This window comes from Micromys minutus, assembly GCF_963924665.1.
Source record: "Micromys minutus genome assembly, chromosome: 32".
Taxonomy (NCBI): Eukaryota; Metazoa; Chordata; class Mammalia; order Rodentia; family Muridae; genus Micromys; species Micromys minutus.
Window position 1 is genome coordinate 1,832,283 of NC_137967.1, and position 20,307 is coordinate 1,852,589.

The window sequence follows — 20,307 nt, forward strand, 5'->3', positions numbered from 1 at the left end:
GAGGGAATGTCATCATCTGTGGCAGAAGTCAGTCCTGGAAGATGTCTGCCTCTATTTACATCACCCGTCAGAACGCCTGACAGGAGACAACCGTCTTTCAATGATACCAGCCTTGGTAATTCAGCCTGGGATGGGGAAGTGACCTCATCCTTGGACCGCAGTGCTCGCCACATACATGTTCAGCTTTCGGCCAGGCACATTCATTTCCACGTGGAAATCCCAGTAGGAAGCTAAAGGATGCAGTTAGGGAACTGAACACAAACGGAGCTCCCTTTATTCCCATTTAATTCACAGCCACTGACATTACCATGGTTTTGTTAATCATCCCACTAGCAGTGGTGTAAGTGGAGAAGAGGAGGGATTAAAGGCAAGGGCGAAGATACTAAGGCTCAGTGTGAGCTAGTGATTTCATTCACCTTTTAAAGGGTGTGTGCTGGTGCTCACTATATTGGGAAGCTCAGAGCTGATGTGAACTACGGAAGATACTAAGAGCTCCCTGCAGCTCAACGATCTCCACACTTGGCTGAAGTGATGTTTCTACAGTTTTCACTCATCTGCTGCTTGAAATGGCATTCCTGCACAGGAGAGCAAGTCTCAAGGATCCAAGTGCAAGATCCAGGACTTTCCAGTGGCCCAAGTAACACCGAGTAAAAGAAAAGGCCTCTGGGCTCAGAGGCCTGACCATTTTGGTAGCTGAGCTCTTGGAATCTCTGTCTCCTTGTTATCTAGAATGTTCACCTCAGAGTACTGGACGGTAGAAGCTAAGGTGAGAATACTGACTGGTAAGCTGATTGGGTCTAGAATCACACAAGATATGGGTGTGTTTGTGAGGGAATTTCTAGGCTGGGTTGAGATGGAAAGACCCACCCTAATTGTGCAGCACCATTCTATGGGGAAGTCCTGGAATAGAAAAGCCCACTGGTGTGTGTATCCCAGCACGGTGCACAAGCCTTATAAGTCCAGCTTCTTGGGAAGTCAGCACATTGGCCTTGCTTAAGTTATGTATGAGTTCAAGGCCAGCATGGTCAGCTGAGTAAGGGACTATCTCAAAATGAAATATAAGGAGGGCTGGGGTTGTAGCGCAGTGGCAGAGCATCTGCTTTAGATTCACAACATCGCACAGGCACACACAGAAAGGTCTGCAAGGCTACAGATGATAACGTGGGACCCTGAACATACCAAACTGATGGATGTATGAAAGGAAAGGGAGACTGAAATTTGGGGCCTCTGATCTGGCTCAGCAAGTGAAGGTGCTTGTTGCTAACCCCAAGGGCCCAAACTGGATCCCTGGCACCCAGAGTGCAAGTTGTCTCTGTGTGTCATGGCATATATAAACGCCCCCCAAATAAATAAATGTACTTTTTCTAAAAGGCTGAAAATTTTATTTTATTTTTAAGCTGACATTCAAATTCTGAAATTCTGTCTCCCAAATTCTTCCTTAAGATTATACATGTATAGCATATGTGAAGTGCGTATGAAATAGGTATGTATACGTACACACACATATCATACAAAGTATAGGGAAGCTGCAAATGTCCCAGCTCACTCTCCAGAGGCCTTAACACCTGCTGTTAGCCATCATTCTGACCCCTTCACACACATCAGCGCGCAGGGTCCTGAAGGAATCCTGTGAGGCAGCTTGCTCTGTTCTGAGCTTGGCTCACAGACACCAACGGGCAAGTGCTAGGCAGAATCCTACCACAGACACCTCCAGAGCCCCGGTCTCCATCCTCCTTTTACCACAGGGTATCTGTGCGTCCGTTACACAATGTTACATTAACAGTGTGACAGAGGCTTCCACTATTTAACTAGCCATTCGCCCCTTCTTTCAAGACAACAGGGCCTTTATCTGGGCACAGAGCTGCCAGATCAAGGACATTGCACATGAGCATGTCACCTGGTTTAGGTCAATGCAGCACCAGAGGAAACAGCAGATGGAGGCTTCCTTGAGCTCACCATACCTCCTCGCACGTTCATTCTGTTCTCTCCTCTGTTTCCAGGAACAGGCAGATGCTGTCCTGAGGACCATGTAGGTGAGGTCAGGGCTAACAGCGTGTCAGACGGAGTGAGCTTGCCACCTGGCTCTTATGGAGAGAAACAAGCTCTGCCATGGTTACTATCACCTGCAGCCGGATATAACCGAAGCCAGCACAGTGTGCAGAAGAGCCTGCAAGCAGCTGTGGTTCACGGCTTTGGGGTTTGCCGTGGATTTCGCCTTTCATCCTTCTTGGGGATCACAGACCCACCTTTTACAAATGCAATCGATCAAAACACAAATAAATCCCTTTGCTTCCGCCTGGCATTCTCCAGTCCGTGGTCACATGTCACCCTGGGAGGCCACTTACCCACCTGTGGTGTGCTTCCATGCAGATGTAAGCTTGTGTCTGTAACAATACAGCCCCTGTTCTCTGTTGGGAGGGGAGCTGGAGATCTCTCTGTCATGGGGGAAAATCAAGCCAGTTAGTGTCTGGGGGGGTGACCCATGGATACACATGTATCTCATTCACTTATTCCCCAGACACTGATGAAAAGCTACTGCCCACCTGATGCTCTAGAGGGGTGGTTCTCAACCTGTGGATTACGACCCCTCTGGGGGGCCAAATGACTATTGTAAAAGTTGGGGATTACCACGATATGAGGAACTGTATTAAAGGGCACAGCATTAGAAACACTGAGACCCTACTGCTCTAGAGGAAGACACAGAGGTGAACCAGATTGTTTTCATGAAGTGTCTGTTCAAGTGGGAAGGATAATGTCCCGCTGAAACTTATTTACAGTTTCATATGGATAGGAACTTATGGGGTGTGCTGGGATATTCTACAATGTGAAAATAGCACATCATGTCAACTTAAGTACAAACTTACTCTTTGTGGTAGATATGAAAAGTCCTATCTTCTAGCTATTTTGAGTGCTCCATTATTCTGTGTGCTGTCCTAATATCCAGACCTTGTTACTCTTGTCCCTTGGGACACATTCTGGGTTTCTCCCTGTGTCGGTTAGATTTCTGTTAACCAGACACAAACTGGAGTCACATTGGAAGAGGGAGCCGGGATTGGAAATGTGCCTCCTTTGGACTGGTGTGTAGGCAAACCTGTGGGGCATTTTCTAATTAGTGATTGAGTGTGCTGGGCCCAGTTGACTGTGGGTGGTACTGTCCCTAGGTAGGTGGGCCTGAGTGGGACAAGAAAGCAAGCTGAGCAAGCCGTGAAAGAAGCTAGAATGCAGCCTTCCCCTACGATCTCTGCTTTGGTTTTCCACTGGAGTCCCTGTCCTCAGCGAAAGATGTCTATAAGCCAAACCCTTTCCCTCCCTGAATTGCTTTCGGTCAGAGTGTTTTATCAGAGCGACAGAGAAGTATACTAGTATACTCCCCAACTGCCCAGACCTTCCTAGTATCTGGTAACTCTCTCCCTCTTCACTTCCATACCTGGCTCAAAGCCTCCTTTGAGTGAGATCAGCCTGTGTCTAAAGGTGCCACTCACAGTTGGATATGAATCCATCCAGCACTGACGGTTCCACTGCAGGGAAGATCACAATGTCTAATTCCTCCATTTATTCCCGTGGGAGACATCTTCTGACTGCCTAGACGGGCCAGGCTATGAGTTGGGAATTTAAAGACAAGACAAGCAGCTTGTTCTCCACATTTAACTGGTCTCATGAGAGTGCCAGTACTGTGAACGGTTAAGGCATAGGAGGAAAGGAGTAATTGTCCTACACTGGCATCTTCAGAATACCAAAAGGGCTTCTATTCCTGCACAAAACATCATGACCAAGAAGCAAGTTGGGGAGCAAAGGGTTTATTCCGGCTTACACTTCCACATTGCTGTTTATCATCAAAGGAAGTCAGGACTGGAACTCAGGCAGGTCAGGAAGCAGGAGCTGATGTAGAGACCTTGGAGGGATGTCACTTACTGGCTTGCTTCCCCTGGATTGCTCAGCCTGCTTTCTTATAGAACCTGGTCTACTAGCCCAGGAATGGCTCCACCCACAATGGGCTGGGTCAGGGATGGCACCACTCACAATGGACTGGACCCTCCCCCTTGATCACTAGTTGATAAAATGCCTTACAGCTGGATCTTATGGAGGCATTTCCTCAACTGAGGCTCCTTTCTCTGTGATAACTCCAGCTTGTGTCAAGTTGACACAAAACTAGCCAGTACAGGTTCCCAATCTGCCTGGGGATCCTCAAGAGTTGTAGGTTTCAGTTCTGAAGAATGAATGGAAATAGCCAGCTCAGGCCACTGGGAATTCTTTCTGAAAAGACACGAGTTTCTATAACAGTTATGGGACCCTTTATCACCCTCAGGGGACTCAGCTACTGAAAGGTCCAGGAAGAATTGAGATGTGTGTGGCATTTGAATTCAGTTGGTCATCATATTAATGAAAAGTGTCTTTTGGCTGTTACAGAGATGTCTGCTCCACTCTTTGTCCCCAGCCTTGGTTTCAGACTTGTGTCTGAACCTTCGGGCATTGGTGGAGTGGTTTCATGGGGTGTGGGGGTATGTGAGTCCTTGGGAGCATGAACAGCCTGCTTCAAGAAGACTAAAGAGGACATGAGCTGGGGTGATACCCTCTATGCCCTAGTGTGGCTCTTCTGGGTGCTCTAGGATTCCACAGAAGACTGTGCTTGGGAGAGTTGGGGAGGGAGAAATGTGGGCTCTGGAAGGATCTGGAATGACAGTAGCAACCAGGAATATGTCAGAGAAAAGTACATAAAGGCTAACAAGCATACAGGCTGATGTGGCTGGTGAGCAGGCCCAAGGTTCCCAAGAAATACTATGGAAGCCAACAGCCAGGTTTCCCATCTGTCAACTATGGTCCCTAGGGTGTCAACTGCCCTATAACTCCAATAGGTTCTTAGGAGTTAGAGATGATCTGGGACAGGAAGTGAGTAAAGAGGACTAGCAAGGTGGCTGAATGGGTAAAGGTGCTGTACAAACCTGGAGTCACCCGCGTTTAACCCGCAGCACCCATGTAATGGTGGGAGAAGAGAAATGGCCTCTGTGACCTTCTGCTCTCCTCTCTACACACGTGCCACAGTGCATGAGCCCCTACATTATGAGTGCACACGCATGTACATACAATGATACACTAAAACTTAAAGCCAAGTAAATAAAAGGTAAGTTTTTAATAGAAATGTATCGGTTCATTTTAATTCTGCGTGTTTTCCTTGCATGTATGTGTGTGTATCTCGTGGGTGTTTGGTGTCCTCAGAGGTTAGAAGAAGGCATCAGATCCCCTGGAACTGGAGTTATGGATGCTTACAAACCACCATGTGGGTGCTGGGTAACAAACCAGTTCCTCTGCACGAGCAGCCGAACGCTCTTAACTGCAGCGCCGTCTCAGCATCACCTAAAAGGTACATTTTACATGTGTGAAATATGCTAGCAAGTAACAGATGGCAGCTTCCACCTTCCCCAGCCCACGAGGAGCAGAAACTCCTACAGGAGCATCCAGGTCTAGTGTTCTGATAGGCTCTGTTCTCTAGAGTCTAGGATGCTCAGCCTGACTCCGTCCTCACTGCTGCCACTGCCGTGACATTGGCGTGCACAAAGCTGACTGCAGTGCCAGGCCCAGACTGCAGAGAGCTTCTGCTTGTCACTTCTATTTCTTGAATACAGAGGAAGGTTACACATGCGCCACTAACACCGACCTGGGCATAAAAGCATTTCACACAAAGCCTGGAAGGTTTCTGTGAGCAGCCTGGAAAACACTGGTGAGAAGCAGGTTTTTGCCCCTCTGACGTATCAACACATTTCTGATGAATTCCCGACAAAGTGGTCTCCATCACCGTCGGCATTTCTCCTGGTTTGGAGCACTGGTCACCTTCTGAACTGTTTCCCGTCCAGTCCTCTCTAGTCACCAGCCTGTCACTGTCCTCTAGAGTGTCCCTTGACCTGCTGATCCCTTAATGCTTTCAAGGGTGGGCTTAGGATGTGTGATTTAAGATTACAGCTTCCCCCCAACTTCCCCAACCAAAGCCCAGGTTTCTGTTCTCAGTACGAACTAGCGTTTGATTTTCACAGTGAGCTCACGTGCACTAAATGCTAGCGGTCACCGACTTATGGCACCAGGTGCTGAAGGGACTCTCTAGACAGTGAAGCAGGTCGCTATTCACTTTCACGGCAGGACAAAGCCGGGCTGGAAATGTCTAGCTGTTGGAACAGTGACTCAGCTACCAAAGCTGATCAAGCACGTGACCGACCTCCGTTTCTGACTGACTCTGCAGTCTATCCCTTGTGCTTCCTGTCAGCCCCACACGCCTCCTCTCAAAGCTACGCAATGGGAATGGATGTGCGCACCGGCAAGAAGGTGCCCTTTGAAGTCAGTCACGCCACAGCCAGTTGTACCCTCTGAACCTCAGGGACTTCCTTCCCTTCAAGATGAGGCCCGTTAAAATCACACGGTAGTGTATATGTGCTGAGAGGACCTAGAGCTAGTGCATGGCTCCCTCAGAAAGCACTCGTTCCTACCCGTCACTGGTCATCCGCAACCTCTTTCCACACTAGACCTGCACTTCCTGAGCCTGTCCTCTAGGCTCCTCTATTCTCTAGCTGTGAACAGCTCTTTATTCCAGACAGGCTAATCTGCTTTTTTTTTTTTTTTTTTTTTAGTACATGTGAATGAGGCAGACCCACGCTCTTTGAAAACCGAAACAAAACGAGACCTGAAAGGACAGCACAAAATTTTCCCTGGTCCTAATTTTGCATAGGTGCCCTCAGCAGTTTACCTCTCCATCTGTCTGAATGCCCGTGCTGCTGTGTGCAATTCTACCTAGACAGCTTGTGTTCTGAAGCCATTTTGACCACTTAAGCAGTAGCTTAGTGTGGTATTAAGGCATTTTCAGCTGGTGGATTGTATCATTAACTACAGCTGCATATCCACTAGCCCCAAAGCTCAGACGGTACATACACTACCAGTACCATGCGTGTGAGCTGGCTGGGGTTCAGTTGAGCTGGGATAGCCTCATCTGAGCATGTCCTCAGTTAATAGCTGCTCGACAGTAGTGCAGTAAGCTTGAGTCTTGCCTGGGACCAAGGAAGCACAGGGATATGCCTTTCTTACAGGAAATACAGTAGGGCCGAAAAAGCAGTTAAGGTTTCTGATGGTTTGTGCCATGTCTGTCTAACATGGTTTGTATCATGGGGCATCTTCTGGGATGAGGTGAACAGACACATTTTCACCACAGATATAAGGTGGTATTAAAGACTGAGCCAAATAACCAAGCCCAGTCGATGAACCAACCAATTGGGTCACTGCTTACTTACTGGAACACGGAAGGTCTGATCAGGGTAGCTGCCCACCAGCCTACTCCAGCGCTGGTGATGGATCAGGGTAGCCGCCCCACCAGCCTACTCCAGCACTGGTGGTGGATCAGGGTAGCTGCTCACCAGCCTACTCCAGCGCTGGTGGTGGATCAGGGTAGCTGCCCACCAGCCTACTCCAGCACTGCTGATGGATCAGGGTAGCTGCCCACCAGCCTACTCCAGTGCTGCTGATGGATCAGGGTAGCCGCCCCACCAGCCTACTCCAGCGCTGGTGATGGATCAGGGTAGCTGCCCACCAGCCTACTCCAGCGCTGGTGGTGGATCAGGGTAGCTGCCCACCAGCCTGCCCACCAGCCTACTCCAGCGCAGGTGGTGGTGCCTAAAGGCAGCACCAATAGAACCCCCCACCACCTTAAACACTCCAGCATCGATATAGCCACATGCAGGGAAGGAGGCAGGTGAATGGGGTGGCTGGCGTCTCAGGTGAGGGTCTAACAACTCCTACCCTACCTTTTCAAAGGGATGTTAGTTACCTACTGGCCAGACTTCCATAGCAGGCCAAAGGACATCACATGTCAAGTCCAAGGTCAAGGGATGTAGGAGCTAACTTTGCTTATAAGGGACACATGTTAGAAGACTTGGATGAGGTACTGAGACCAAGCCGCAAGCTAGGTACCTCTGGGGCTCCAGCTACTTCCGAGGGTGAGATGAAGGATCCTGTAGCTGAGGGGTTTTGAGACAAGCCTTAGCAACATAGCAAAACTCCACCTCATTCTGACAGACAGACAATTAGTTTAGATTTTGCTTTAGGATTTTATTATTGGGATTAATTTTGACTCTACTACTGAGTTCTATCCCAAATTTTTATAATTATCAGCAAATCTGAAGCTCTTTGGATACACACCTTGGGTAAGTTGGCTGATCACCTTCTCAGGATATTTCCCAAGTCAAGCATCCACATCAAACAGCATATGCATTTCAAGCAGTGACACACCCTGTCTAACTGCTCTAAGAAGATGGTAGAGCTGACAGACCTTGCTGGATTGGTTCCTCACATTTCTGCCAACATTAGATTCTATGGCTTAACATCATCTTTGCTCATCCTGACATGTTAAACATGCTTTGGTGTTTGTTAAGTGTCTTGAATGTCTAGTAAAATTTTTAGTCAGTCTCTTGTAGTCCAGCCCAACACTTCCTTTTGTACTTCTTATGAGTGACTGATTCTTTTCTTCATTCTTACCTTCTGACTCACCCTTGTTTTCCCTGATAAAACCCAACTTTCACAAAGTAGGATGTATTTGGTTTTTCATCTCTAACCCCTCTGGAGTTCTACGTGCCACAGCCTCATCTCTGCTACAAGGTGACTAGGTCAGCAAGAAGTAAAGCATTGAAGGTTTCACTGGACTAGGGAGAGCCAGGGCTAAGAGGTGATTGGGGCAGGTTGGAACCCGGGCCAGTCTTCTGTGAAGGGTGACAAATCCTGCTCCTGATGATGCTGACGCAGGGATAAGAGGCTGGCCTCAAAAGCTCTGTCATTCCTGATGCCACAAGGAAGTCCTCTATTGCCATGGGACAGCTAAACGGTTCTATTTAAGGAACTTTAATTTAAATGCACACACGTCAGAAACCAGTTCCCCTGCTGGCAGGTTCTGGAAAGGAAATAGCGAATTCTCAGCCTTGCTTCTGTGGCTGGGCATACTTGATCTCAGAAGGGACATCAGGAACTCTTTGCCTCCCATCACCTTCCTGATGCAGTCTGATAGGAGACAGAGTTGGAGAGACCAGAGTGGCCATGCTGGAGGCTGGAGGTGGGGAAGCATCAATGGTCTCTGTGTTCACAGCATTTTCCTGATGCCCTGCATTGCACCTTACACACACACAGGGTTCACCTTGCATGGACAGACTCTTCCTACATCTAGCTCAGAGAAAACTGGCAGGAAGGAGCCACAAGTGGCGAAATGTGTGGCCAGGATGAGACTAAGCTGGTTTAACTTTGGAGAGGCATTTTTAACCACTTCATTGCTCTCCAAATGCAGTGCTTCCCTGACTGGATCCTAAGGAATCTGCAAGATGCTGAATGCAACAGAAACAAGAGATGAGAGGACTGTATCTTTACTCAGCATTTCTTAGGAAGGGTCTAAACTCTGTTTTTTGTTTTTTTTTTTTTTTAAATGACTTAGAAGCTGGGTGTAATAGCACTCTTGTAATTTCAGAACAAATCAAAACCCACAGGTAAAATCTTCCCTCCCTCCTCCTGTTCCAGTCCTGCTCTTACAAAACTCCTCTCCCTTCTCAGAAAATGCAAATCCCCCCTTGGGTGCCACTCCACCCTGGGACATCTGGTCCCAGCAGGAATGAGCACATCCCTCTAAGGTCCAACCAGGCAGTCCAGCTAGGGGAAGGGGATCCAATGGCAGGCAACAGAGTAAGAGTCAGCTCCCACCTCCCCCCCCCCCCTGCTCCAGTTGTTAGCGGACCCACGAAGAACCGATGCACACTTGCTACAAATCTACACATAAAATCTTTATTCCCAGTACTCAGGAGGATGAGGATTGCCACAAGTTCAAGGTCAGCATGATCAATGAAATGAGTACCAGACCAGCTCGGCTACCAAGTGAGATCCTGAAAAACAAACAGAAGCAACCATTCAGGATGTACTATTACAGATAGCCAACCAGTGCTCAGAAGCACAGGGCTCCAGCAGAGACAGCCCCTCCTCTCCCGCCCCAGGACCAGAGCTGTTTTGTGACTATAATCCTCTCCAGGTAACTCAGACAGAACAGGGACATTTCCCAGGCCACCCAGAGGATGGAGAAATCTCAGCTACAAAGCCTCGCTCTATAATGCTGGCTGCCAGTTCTGCACTCCCAGCTCCCCACCATCATTCTTGCATCAACAAGGCCAACAGCCAAAGCTGGAACCCTACCTGACCAGAGTCACATGTGTCAGATCAATTCTACTTGTCCATCCAGCGTAGCTCCACCAGCAGACAGGTCAGGTCTAGCTGGCTATGGCTCAGTTTGAAAGGCTTTGCTTTTATTACCTACACTGTTCACAGGCTGGATCTAATCTGCAAACAAAACAAAAACACACAACAACAACAACAAAAATTCCCATAAAACAAAAACTGCTTGTCATGCATAGATACACCTAGTGGGGTACAGTGGCTCACATCTGTAATCCAGAGGCTGAGGGAGGACAACTGTGAGTTTGTCACTAGCCTGGGCTATACACCATGCATTCCAGGCTACAGTCTGGGTCATAGACTGAAGCCTTTATCTTAGTCAAAGATGCCTGTGCCTCAATCCTCTTCAACCCCATTTTTCTCTGAGAACTAGGCTTGCTTGTAAAATAACCTTTCTGTGCTCATTTCTTATACCCCTAAATGGTGTCTCTGCCTCTCCCTCACACCATTTTTAAATGTGACCCATGATTATTTTTCTAATGATAGAAGAGAATTGAATTGACCTTTTCTACCCTGCCCTTTCTAGTTTCCATTACTATTCTTATTTCCATAACTGATTACTTTATGGCACTTGGGTGGTGGGGTGTCAAAGTTGGTATGCCTAAACTGTTGGCTAAAGCATCTTATGTATCCAGAATGGTGGCTTATATAATCCTAGCACTCGGTAGGCCGAAAAGCAGGAGGACCACTGCAAATCTAGCCCGGGCTACAGAGTGAGACCCTGTCTCAAAATAAACCACCAAAAAAAGGGCTGGAAGGATGGCTCAGTGGTTAAGAGCACTGAGTGCTCCTCTGGAGGTCCTGAGTTCAATTCCCAGCAACCACATGGTGGCTCACAACCAACTGTAATGAGATTCGATGCCCTCTTCTGGTGTGTCTGAAGACAGTGACAGTGTACTTACATATATAAAATAAATCTTGAGAGAGAGAGAGAGAGAGAGAGAGAGAGAGAGAGAGAGAGAGAGAGAGAGAGAGAGAGAGAAATCCAGAGGTTAGATCAAAATTGGAGGCCTGATTTGAGTTGAAGCCAGGCTGGGCTACCTAGCAAGCCCCTGCTTTAATCAATAAAATGAAAAAGTAAATACACACAAAATTGAATCGAATCTTTTGTTCCTAAGCATTTGATCATCTCCAGGTCTCACTTCACAAGCAGTTTGGGTTTCCTACTTTCTTCCAGAATGTTCTCACCCTTTCAACTTTACTGAGCCAAATGGACTTCCAGGCGGTGAGAACGGACCAGCCCTGCTTGCATTTCCCAGGCTAGGTGGCTGCTGTAATCGTCCTGGCTCAGCATATTGCAGATGCCATCAAAATCTAACACAATGGCAGGACGCACAGCAGCGGTTTAAATTGCCTCAGCCGCACCTTTGTCTATTTAAGGAAAAGGCAGGATCATTAAGCTACAGCCTATAGAACTGCAGAAAAGCCCAAAATGCAAGAATCCTATTAGGGATCCCAGCAGGGTTACATGGAGATGCATGCTAATGAAGGCCTCAGCACCCACGTTTAACACACTCCCCAGCCCACAGGAGCCTTTGCTCTTTTGAAAATCTTAACGTAGACAGGGGGAAGATAACCACTTTAAACAGCTCCTGCTCAGGACTTAAACATATTTTTAATTATTAGAACTGTCTATACAGTACGTTGAGATTTTGCTGAGTCATTCACGATTTCGCCATTTTATTTACCTACTAACTCACAAGTGAACAAACTCCTATTGTTTGGAGCCAGGGTCTTGCTATAGAGCATGGCCGGCTGCAAATTCTCCATCTGTCCTCTTCAGCCCTCCGAGTGTTTGGTTACAGGCACTGACCACCATGTTCAGCGGCTTATACGTTTTAATTAGAAATAATCAACTCTTTTAAGGGAAGCTTTGTATTTGGGCAACTAGTTTAATGTGACATCCACTGTTGCCAGTTCTAAAATGTACATTGTCTACATTTTGAAAGATCCAGCCAGTTCCATATTGTATATGCACAGGACCCAGCAGCTTAACACACAAGCTTGGGCCTTTTCTTTGTTTGTAGGAAATTTTGTGCTTACTAATTAAAACAATAGGCACACAGACAGTAAGAGAAATAGCAGTTATAAAAAATAGCTTTATTTTTCAAACCCCACATCTAGTAAGAGCAGCAGTGTCTTTGTTACAAGTATCAGAACACAGCTCAGGGCTCCTAGTGACATCTGCATTCAGTCAGTTAAGGCAAGCCGTTCTGGTTGAAGACTATGAAAAATGGCCTCATCAAAACCTAACACAGAATAATTTCTTATAAGTCAGTTGCAATGTGGAATCTTAACCTACACCAACAAATGTGTTAGTGTAGGTTTACAACATGAAACCTCAAGGTGTTACTGTGCTCTTTAAATGGGCAGGTGAAACATGTGTGTGTGTTAGTAGTTCACTGAGCTATGTAGACCTTCCAGAATAATATTTTATCATCCAGTATTAAAACTATCTCAGTATTACCATTAATCTCAAAATAGACAATCCTCCACCTTCCTGAGGCTCTTGTCCTATTGGAGCAAGAAAACAAAAAATAGCTAATAGACCCATGGGTGGTCTGGAGGCCTGGAAAGTGGCACCTCAGCCTTCAGATGGCACCAGGGAAACCCGAGTGCTAACACTATCCTCTGACCACTGCACTCGGGTCAGGGCAGCTTCGGTTCCCGTACAGAAGAAAAACTGGGAAGCCTGGAGCTCACGGCATGGTCTTGTTTTCCAGGACTCTAATTTCTGAGTCTGACCATTCTCCAGTACAGACCTTTCCTCCTGCATTGCTTGTGGTTTGTGAGTCATTCTCTCAGTAAAAATGATGATGCAATCAAAAAGGCGGATGGATTCACGATCTGCAGCGCAGGTGTGTTCCCTGGAGATGAATACTGCATTGTAGCATGTGGCAAAGGCACTGTGTTAATAGCACGCACAATTCCTGTGTAGGTTTGGTTGTTTTATTTTATTTTATTTTTTGAGACAAGGTCTCAAATGGGTAGTGCTGGTTGTCCTGGAACTCTGTAGCAGGATTGAACTCTCCAAGATCTTTCCAAGTCCTAGAATGACAGGCATGTGCCACCATGCCCAGCTCGGAATATATATTAAACCGTGTAGTAACTGACCTCTGATCTCTACATGTGTGCTGGGACACATGCCTCCCCCTCCCCAACCACACAAAGCAAAATACACGTAATAAAAAAGATGCCGATTCTTAACGTAAATGTAAATAAGCCTCTCTTTGGAAACCCGTGACTTCCCTACGGTTGCTCTGTACCATTAAAGCAGCTTCGAACAGCATAGAAGGCAAATAATCCTCAGTCAGCAATAGTTTTGTTCTTCTGCAAGGTTTGGGGGCATCATCAGGAGTGTGTTCACTATACTTGGAGAAACAACTTGCTTTTCCAGGCGAGTTTCTGGGCCTCCACATTCCAGCTTACGGGTGACTGGGGTCATTTCAACTGTCAACTCTATGTAAAACTACTTCAAGTCCTACTATTTTGGAATTCTGCCCCCATGAGCGCTCTCTGCTTCAGTGATTGCTTGCACAGTCTGGACCCACCAGCAGGTCATCATGGGGCCTCCTGTCCCCAGGATATTGAGGTGGTTATTGGTTGCTGAGGGAGATTTCGTTAGGTAAGCTGCCTATGCTCCCTGTAGGAAGCCCACTGTTTCACCCATCTTGTCGTGATGGACTTTCTCTCTGGTCTGCTGTTGGAGCCCAAGCCGGGGTGAGTAAATGTTTCTCTTCTGCCCCAGCTTCTCAGCTTATTTTGAAAAATTTTAAAAATGGATCAAATTTATATCATCCCACAGAAAGTGAGGCTAATAAGAAATACTAAATGATGGGCTGGAGAGATGGCTCAGTGGTTAAGAGCACTGACTGCTCTTCCAGAGGTCCTGAGTTCAAATCCCAGCAACCACAGGGTGTCTCACAACCATCTGTAATGGGATCCAATGCCCTCTTCTGGTGTGTCTGAAGACAGCTACAGTGTACTTATATATAATAAATAAATAAATCTTAAAAAAAAATACTAAATGATCCAAACACTTGAACAAGTAATTGTTTTATTTTATTTTACTTTTTAATATTGTGGCATAAGTAGCCTTTTAAAAATCTGGGCAAGGGGATGGAAGGTTGACCCAACAGTTCAGAAGTCTTCCAAAGAACTGGGTTTCATTCCTAGCACAGACATGGTAGACCATAAACACTCAGATCTTCATTTTCAGGGAATCTGATGCCCTCTTTCTGGTCCCTTAGGTACCAGGCATACAAGCGGTACACACATCCAATCAGGAAAAATATCCACACACATACAGTGGATAAATGAAAATCTTAAGTGATTAAGTAGGTTGGGCTCATCCCAAGTTAACACTGTGATTTAACATGGCAAGGGTCCTATGTTGATATTTTTTACTGAATTGCATATTCCATGCAGAGAATACACTGTAACTTAGTTGCCTTTTCTTCTTTCCTGTTAACTTCAATGATCACATGAATTCAGTGACAGAACATTTATTTATTATTCAGCTCCAAGGAATATGAATTGCTTCCTATCAGCCAAGAAGCTCAGACAATACATGAAAAATGTATTAGGAAGGTCAAATGAATTGTGAAGATATTTTGAAACCACTTATTTATCATTCTACTTGGAGAGTTTCACTTAAAGCAAGGAGACACTCAAAATCATGATGAGGTTAAAAACCAGACGAGCTTTCAAGCCAACAATAGCAGTGCTGATGGGTGGGCAAGGACGCACTAAATATCCTGCCTCAGTGTCTGTAAACAGCAGAACAAGATAGGCAGAGTCCCTGAATGGCAATACTGCTGACCTGCAATAAGTTCCCTGAGCTCTGGAGGTCAGCGAAACTCCAGAAACTCCTTAAGGCTCTGAAGTCATTTGCTGGCTGAGCCATTTTGTAGATCATGGTAGAACCGTGACACCCCCAGATTTTAATACTCCTGTTGACACATTTGTTAGGTTTGTTGAGGAGGTTTTACTACCTGTGGTAACTTTTCTCATTGTTTTGATCAAAACGAGGGAAGAATTTATGTTTGCTGTTGTTTTTCTCTCTTGACACAGGGTCTCTCTCTGTAGCCCTGGCTGGCCTTGAACTTGCTATGGCAAATAGGCTGGCTTGCAATTCATGGAGATCTGCCTACTGCAATTAAAGGCATGTACCACCAAGCTTAGCCTGAGAATCGTTTTTTGGTTCATGTTTCAAAGGTTCCACAAATAGTCTTTGGGCCCTATGGGGAGCCTCTGCAAGGACTTGCTCCCAATGAAGGGGCCCTGGAGAAGATCCCAGGACAAGGTCCTGGCTTTAGAGTTCTATTTCCAGAACCAGTCCCACCTGTAGTTTCTACAGTTTCGCAAAATAGCATTACCAGCTGGTACCAAAGATCAACACCAGCCTTGTGAATGTGTCAGGTGGTACCATCACCTGGCCCAGGCTGGCCGTAAACTTGCAATCTTCCTCCAGTTTTTGATCACTAGGATCACAGGTGTGTGTTACTATGTTTGATTCTTGTCTGCTGATTCTCTTGGAACTTTCTAAACTAAGACAATCAGCTACAAAGTTGCAGTTTCCTAAATCCCCTTAAGCAGGTCAGTAAATGTTTAGCCATGGTTAAGGTAGACAAATTTAAAAATTACCTTCTAGTCAATCCTCTGACTGCACAGATGGACCTCCAGTCGCTTCATTCGCTCCATGTTTTCGATTTTAAAAAGCAAAGTCCTTGTAACCTCTGTCTTGCTGTGCCTGCCTTCTCTGCCGTGACCAGTCATGAGTCCTAGGAGGGAGCTGTTCTCTCATGGCTGCCACTAAAAATACATTTATTCCTTTCCTAAGTAGCTTTTCTACACAGATTATAAACCTTACCTCAATTTACTTCACCCAGATTTTACCTCAGTCTCAACTGAGAAAACATGGTCCCTGAGTACTATCACTGAGTTAACCTGTTATTCTCATAAACCTGGAAGCCGTCTGTAGATGGGGGTGGAAAGTACCATCAGCTCTGTGAGCAATTACCAAACTCAGATATGGGGGTGCAAGAGCACTTCAAATAAGGAATTTAGCAGTCCAAAGCCTGGGAATCAAAACAAGGCTGCACTGAGTATGCACTGGTCTTTGACCGTGCTTCTCACCCCAAACTGGTCTCCTTACAAGACAGCTAGTATAGATGAAATCTGCGAGCTACGGCTTCAGCCTTTGCAAATCATGTAGGCTGGGCTCCATGGCAGTGCTGGATGACCGCCATATCTTGCTGTTTCTCTGGCTAAAAGCTCTTAACAGCTCTGTTCCACTTCTTCCAGCAGAAAGAGGGCAACAGAGCCCTGAGACTCATCTTACACACGTGACTGCACTTGAGACCCTGGATCTCCCACCCCAAGGGACAAGTGGGGCACACAGGTCAATTCCAAGAAACTGATAAGAAAACAGGCTACTTGGAAGGGGAATGCAAGTGGATCAGAAGCTTAATGTCATCCTTGGCTACAGGGAAACTTGAAAGTAGGCTTGGTCTACATGACTCAAAAACAAACAAAACCCCAAACCACTACCACCAAAAACAAACAAAAAAACACAAACAACCCACCCCCTACCCCCAAGCCAGGGGCCTAAACTGAGCTCAAAGCTCTAAGAAACTAGCTATTTGGAACTTGAAGAAAAGTGGCTGGCCAATCCCAGACACCCAGTGGCTGCAAGAAGAGACAATAAACCCTCCAGTTTCAAAACAAGTTTGTCTAAGGGAAATTGTAAACTCAATTCTGCCCCTAATAAAATCCCTTTCCCCTTCCCTATCTTTTGCCACAAAAACCCCAGCCTGAAGCCAATGTCTTACAACGTAACAGGCTGGCATCAAATCACTGAGAACCACCTGCCTCTGCCTCCTAAGTGTTGGGATGAGAGGTGTGCACCACCATGCTTGGCAAGAGGGAAAGTTTTTGAGAAATACTTTTTTAAATAGTAGAAAATGTTTGTTCACTGAAAGGGGGGATAAAAGGAAAGGAAAGAAAGGCTGGGGCATATGTGTGCGGCCCAGGAATAAATTCCAATACTGCAAAACTAAATACAAAATCTGGGGGGTTATCTCCCCTCCAATGAAAGTACAGTTCTTTCCTTTGTCATCTTCGTTCCCCTCTTTGTGTTGGTAGGAGCCAATACTGTCACCGCCAGGCATCCACTTACTGAGGCACTGACCTGAACACCTGCATTAACATAAACCTGCATCTCCATGAAGGGCTGGGAAAGAGACTAAGCCCACACTGAGATCTGCAGCTGAATGGGAACTGACCTACTTCAGAGCTAGCCTGATCTACTGATGTCTAGTTTGGGCAAAATGATGTCTGGCTGGCCTGCTGAAGCCACTATTTTTTTCTGAAATCAACTCCTTCCTTGACTTGTTAATGTTACAACTTCATGAAAACACTCAGTGTGATGAAGAAGCTTTCAATAGTTACAGGTTTTATTGGATGTCTTTCGTTCTTTCAACCTAAATATCATGATTTTATAGTGTTTGCAGAGGGATACACGACCTTGGTTGGCACAAACCTGATCTGAAAGGGCAGCGTTTTAGTCCCACATCTATCCCATCCTGAAGAGCCGTCTGTCACACCCAGGCTAGGTATGGAAGTCAGACTTCCCCACAATGTGAGGCTGTGGTTGGAGAACGCTGAGGAGGTACAGTTGAGAGCAGGTGGTGGAGAGGAGCGCAGCACAGCCTCTGCACACAGGATGTGTAAGAGCCGCTGATTTGTCCTGTCCACTGGCTCCCTAGTCTTGAGATATCCTGATATTGCAGCAAAGAGTATAACTAAAAATTGTTCCTCCAGAAAGGAAATCTACAGTAAAACACTGCTTTGTGTTGCTTATTATATAAACAAAATTTATAGTAAGAAACATAAAAAAAACCAGCTATTACTGTTCCAAAAGTAAGACAATTCAGGTGACCCTCATTCTAGCAGGAGAGGAAGTCTCTTCAGTTGATCTGGTCAAGCAAGCTTCTGAGACTAGGATCTCTAGGAGCAGAAGCAGTAGGAGGGAGGGGGGCACAATCCTCTACTGAGCTCTTGGCTTTATCTAGGATTACTACCCAGTAGCTGCAGGGCCAGGGCCAGCCATGCTACAGCCCCCATGGAGCCCGCCCCTCCCGCTGACTGCCCTATCCCACTTTAAAGACAGACAGACAGGTGGGTGTGCTTCAGACTCTGGCAGCTGGAGACCGTGACTGTCACTGGAGACTGTAAGTCTGGGTTGAACTGTTCAAGGTCAGGGTCACAATGAGGGAACGAGGATCCTTCTTATTCTTGTGAACTGTGATCTTTCCTTTCAAGGCTTCACCTACAAAGAAAGGCACAGCATTTGATGAAAACAGGCTAGTGGAACACAACACCCAGTGGGTCTCCTTTTCTGTGATCACAGAGGCACAGGACACAGCCGCTGGCCTTCAGTGTCCTGCCACTGTAAGTAGGAAGAACCTATAGAGGTGCAACGGTGAATACACAACAGTTCTGACCACCAACACCTGCAGCAGGGCAAAGCTAAGCTTTCCTGGAGGCTCAAGGGAATGTCTACATGCCTTTCTAATGTGACAGGTTTTAAAGCAACAAAGTTAGGCTGACAGTGACAGTCTCAGCATCCCTGCTTTAACAAGATCATACCACAGCCCCATGCATAGCTTCCCAACATGGACTGACACAGGGAAGAATGACTCTCTGCCCCCCTGTTCTCTCCCTCTGTGTGTGTGTGTGTGTGTAACTGTCTGAACACTGAAAGCCCTGTACCAGTCTACTTCCCCATTGCAATACAAGATTAAAATAAACAGAGCACTTCTTGGGATATGATGGCTTCACTACTCATATACCCCATGTGTCTTTGCAGTTAGACAGGACTCATAGACCAACAAAAGGAACAGTGTGGCCAGGGCTCAAACCATTCTGCAAAACCTAAGAGACTTACATGTTGATATGTAAGTTAATGTGTACCTGTGGCTCTGAAACCTAATATATTCCTCTATGTTGTGATTGTTATTATTTGAGACAGAGTCTCACTCTATGGCCTAGGGCTGACGTGGAACTCACTATGCAATTACCTAAGTTGGCATGCTCAAGAGTTACAGGAATAACCATGATTCGGAGTTTATATTCAGATGTCTGCAGACACTCCACCAAGCACAGGCTGACCACTGGTACATAATGGGCAGGAAAATCCACCTTGCTTGTGCTTTGCACTAGGCTATCAGATGTTCACAGGTTCTCCTCCCTTAATGGCTACAAAACAGCTGTGGAGTAAGCACACTGTCCCTCCTTTGCAGATGACATTTGGAGAGGTCAGTCCTGTCCCCAGGGTCACTCTAGTCAGTGGGACAATACTATTTGTTGTTTTTTTTTTTTTTCTGGTGCTAACCCTAACCCTGCAGCTTTGCACTGCTAGGCTGGTGCTCTCCCACTGAGCTCCTCCTCAGGCCCAAGAGCTGGGGTTAGTAAATGAGGTCATTCACTTCTCAAGCCTGTGCTCCTCTGCTGTACAGCAATGCCTCACAGCAATGCCTCACATCTATCTCAAAACAGGGGCTATGGCTAAATATACCAATGTGGACACGAAATGCCCTCAGTTCCTCTACCCAGCTACAGCTTTCTGCAATGGCATTAATATCTACATTACACAGCTGCATAATTATTTTACATTATGATACACTCACCTGTCATGACATTAACCTAGAGAAGAAACAAAGGCATTCCTATCCTCACTAAATCTAAGAGAATTTGCAATTTAAAATATATAATAGTGCTGTTGGTACCAACAATTTTATATGTATCTCTTGAAAATGTATTCGTGTGCAAGGAGACCAGAGGTCAATGTTGAGTGCCTTCCTTGACTGCTCCTCATTTAATTTTTTATTTAAAATTTTATTAGTTCCTTGGGAGTTTCCTACTCTATGCTTTGATCATATTCATCCCTACTCCCAACTCCTCCGGATCCATTCTCCCTCCCTTCCCCACCCAACTGTGTGACTTTTTGGTATTATTATTGTTATTTCTGAGACAGGCTCCTGGAACTCATTATATAAACTGGGTTGGATC

At 46.1% G+C, this 20,307-nt stretch overlaps 1 protein-coding gene across 1 annotated transcript in view; it reads right to left on the reverse strand.

The window, feature by feature from the left end:
* Window positions 1-14,353: 14,353 nt before the first annotated feature.
* The window catches only part of PRMT3 (protein arginine methyltransferase 3), an 81,017-nt gene continuing 75,063 nt past the window's right edge, over window positions 14,354-20,307 (reverse strand). The window contains exon 16 of the mRNA XM_080909154.1: window positions 14,354-18,565. Within this exon, the coding sequence (XP_080765280.1) occupies window positions 18,456-18,565 (110 nt within the window). The 3' untranslated portion in view covers window positions 14,354-18,455. The remainder of the gene's footprint in view (window positions 18,566-20,307) is intronic.